General features: G+C 35.2%; 1 protein-coding gene across 1 annotated transcript; it reads right to left on the bottom strand.

The window, feature by feature from the left end:
- Positions 1-354: 354 nt before the first annotated feature.
- Positions 355-1,832, bottom strand: LOC127527508 (olfactory receptor 52E4-like). Its single transcript, XM_051926550.1, has 2 exons — positions 1,627-1,832; positions 355-1,416 (listed from the first exon to the last, which is right to left on the bottom strand). Exon 2 carries the CDS (start codon positions 1,403-1,405, stop codon positions 404-406), a length of 1,002 nt encoding a protein of 333 aa, XP_051782510.1. The 5' UTR covers positions 1,406-1,416; positions 1,627-1,832; the 3' UTR covers positions 355-403.
- Positions 1,833-2,333: the final 501 nt, after the last annotated feature.

The following is a 2,333-nucleotide window of genomic DNA, read 5'->3' as shown; positions in this document are numbered from 1 at the left end:
TGCCTTTATTAGGCTACTTAGTGTGCCTTATTTGTATTCAGCTGTATTCCCTTACATACTACTAGGTTTTGTTTGAGTTTATTTAAACTTTTTTTGACTATTCTTCCCTTTTGTGGTAATGTGTAAATTATATGGTTTCTTTTGCTGTACCCATACCAGAAATGTTATCATATACAGCACAAATAATGATGATTATCTATAAATGACGTGCTCACCTTTGAAGTCTTAAAGTATGAATTTTAAATGAGAATCATTTGTGTCACTTTTGTAGGTCGGACAGCGAATGCGGTTTTTCACAAACAGTAAGTTACCACATGCACATCAGGAATTCTATGAACTTTAAAATTTGTTCTGAAGAAATTAGCAATACTTTTGTAAATAAGCAAACTCGAAATGTAAACCCTTAGGTTTCATTTACATAAGGTTCACGATTATCTTTAATATTTAAATGCTCAGTTTTAGGCTTAATCTTTTTCCCAAAAAGGTGCTTCAGGAAACCTTCCCGTATTTCTTTAGTTCTCACACCGTAGATCACTGGATTTAACATCGGCGGCACCAAAAGATACAACACCGTAAACGTAACATGAACATGAGCAGGAACACTTTGACCAAATCTGTATGTGATAAAAGAAAATAACATGGTTGTATAGAAATAAAGTATAACAAATAAATGTGAACCACAAGTATTGAACGCCTTCAGACGAGCTGTTTTTGATGCCAGTTTTAGTACAGCTCTCATGATCATTACATAGGTAAAAATAATAAAAAATAGATCCGTACCAATTATAAAGAATGCAACAGCAAGTCCGTAATAACTGTTAATAGTAAAGTCTGTACATGCCAGTTTGACTACAGCCATATGGTCACAGAAGCAATGAGAGATGATCGTGGATGAACAGAAAGGCAGCCGGGAAGCTAAAACAGGAATTAGGCCTGTTAATATAAAGCCCCTCACGAAAAGTACTGCAACAATTTTAATAATATATGCATTTGTCAATATCGTAGTGTAACGCAAAGGGTTGTATATGGCAACATACCGGTCGTATGCCATAACTGCTAATGTCGAGGATTCTAACGATGATAGGAAGTGAATTACAAACATCTGAACAAAACAAGCTTGAAAAGAAATCACGTTAGCTCGGAGCCAGAACATCTGCAACATTTTAGGAATTGTAGAAGTGCATAGACCTAAGTCGATCAGAGCCAGAACACAAAGAAAGGAAAACATCGGGGTGTGGAGACTTTCTTCAAGTTTAACTACGCATAATATTATAATATTGCCCACAACTGCTACAGAGTACATAACAAGGAATGGAACAGACAACCATACATAATATGCCTCTAATCCAGGAAATCCCATCAAAAAAAAGTCTGGAGTCGCAACTGACAAGTTGGTGGGAGGCATTGCTTTCCTTCCTAGAAATAAGGGGGAAAAACAGGAAAATTTAAATATTAATAGACCAAATGTAATAGTGTATTAAAATAAACGAGGGAATACTAATTACTTTTTTTCATAAGAACTAAGATTTCAACACAATCATTAAATAACTAAACATCCTCGCGTAATCAAATTATGGGTAGCGCCTTGTGGACGGAGACAGTCAACCGCCATGCTAACTCACTCACCCTAATGTCTATAATAATCCCTGCTGGTGATCCTTACATGATATTTACCGCTCAACGTTTCCCTTTGTCGGATTGCATATGCCAATAGAAAGCCATTAAATCTTCTCTTACTTTAACACGGCAGGGTTTAATTAAAGATGAAGGCACTGCTTACGAAATGAAGGGATTCGTCGATTCTGCTTGCATGCTTTACTACTACCATACGAGCAACTGGAGACCTGAAGTATGCCAAGAAGCTTATAGTTTCTCCCTTATTAATGCTGCATTCTCTGTGGAATTAATTTAGCGGCTGCCACGAATAAACTTCCAAGGAACGTCAGCTAATGAGATTTACTGTTTAATCCCAATAAACACATATTGTATCTTTCTTATTTTCAATAATGTACAGTACATTTGTTTTTTAAGTTCATTTTGCTGCCGTTAAATATTGTAGAGTTTAGTTGTGTAAAATAAAGAGAAGTTCTTCCATCCAATAAGAGAAACTTGAACTAATATCGTATGTGTTATACTTTTAAAAGTTACTGGAACAAGTCATGTGCGTGCCATTTTACTCAAAGGTATTGATTGCTGTATGTTTCTTATACGTTTTGTTTGTTTGTTTGTTTTAACTAATAATAACAAACTATTGGCTTTTTTGTGACAGTTGCCAAATTAAGCTCTTAGGACGCACCATTTGTCAAATTTTACAACTGGCATATTTGATTTAT

The sequence above is a fragment of the Erpetoichthys calabaricus genome, chromosome 4, assembly GCF_900747795.2.
Source record: "Erpetoichthys calabaricus chromosome 4, fErpCal1.3, whole genome shotgun sequence".
Taxonomy (NCBI): Eukaryota; Metazoa; Chordata; class Cladistia; order Polypteriformes; family Polypteridae; genus Erpetoichthys; species Erpetoichthys calabaricus.
This window is presented reverse-complemented; position numbering and strand designations above follow the sequence as displayed.

Excerpts from the sequence above, each read along its gene's own strand:
- LOC127527508 (XM_051926550.1), bottom strand. The coding sequence starts at position 1,405 with ATGCCTCCCACCAACTTGTCAGTTGCGACTCCAGACTTTTTTTTGATG.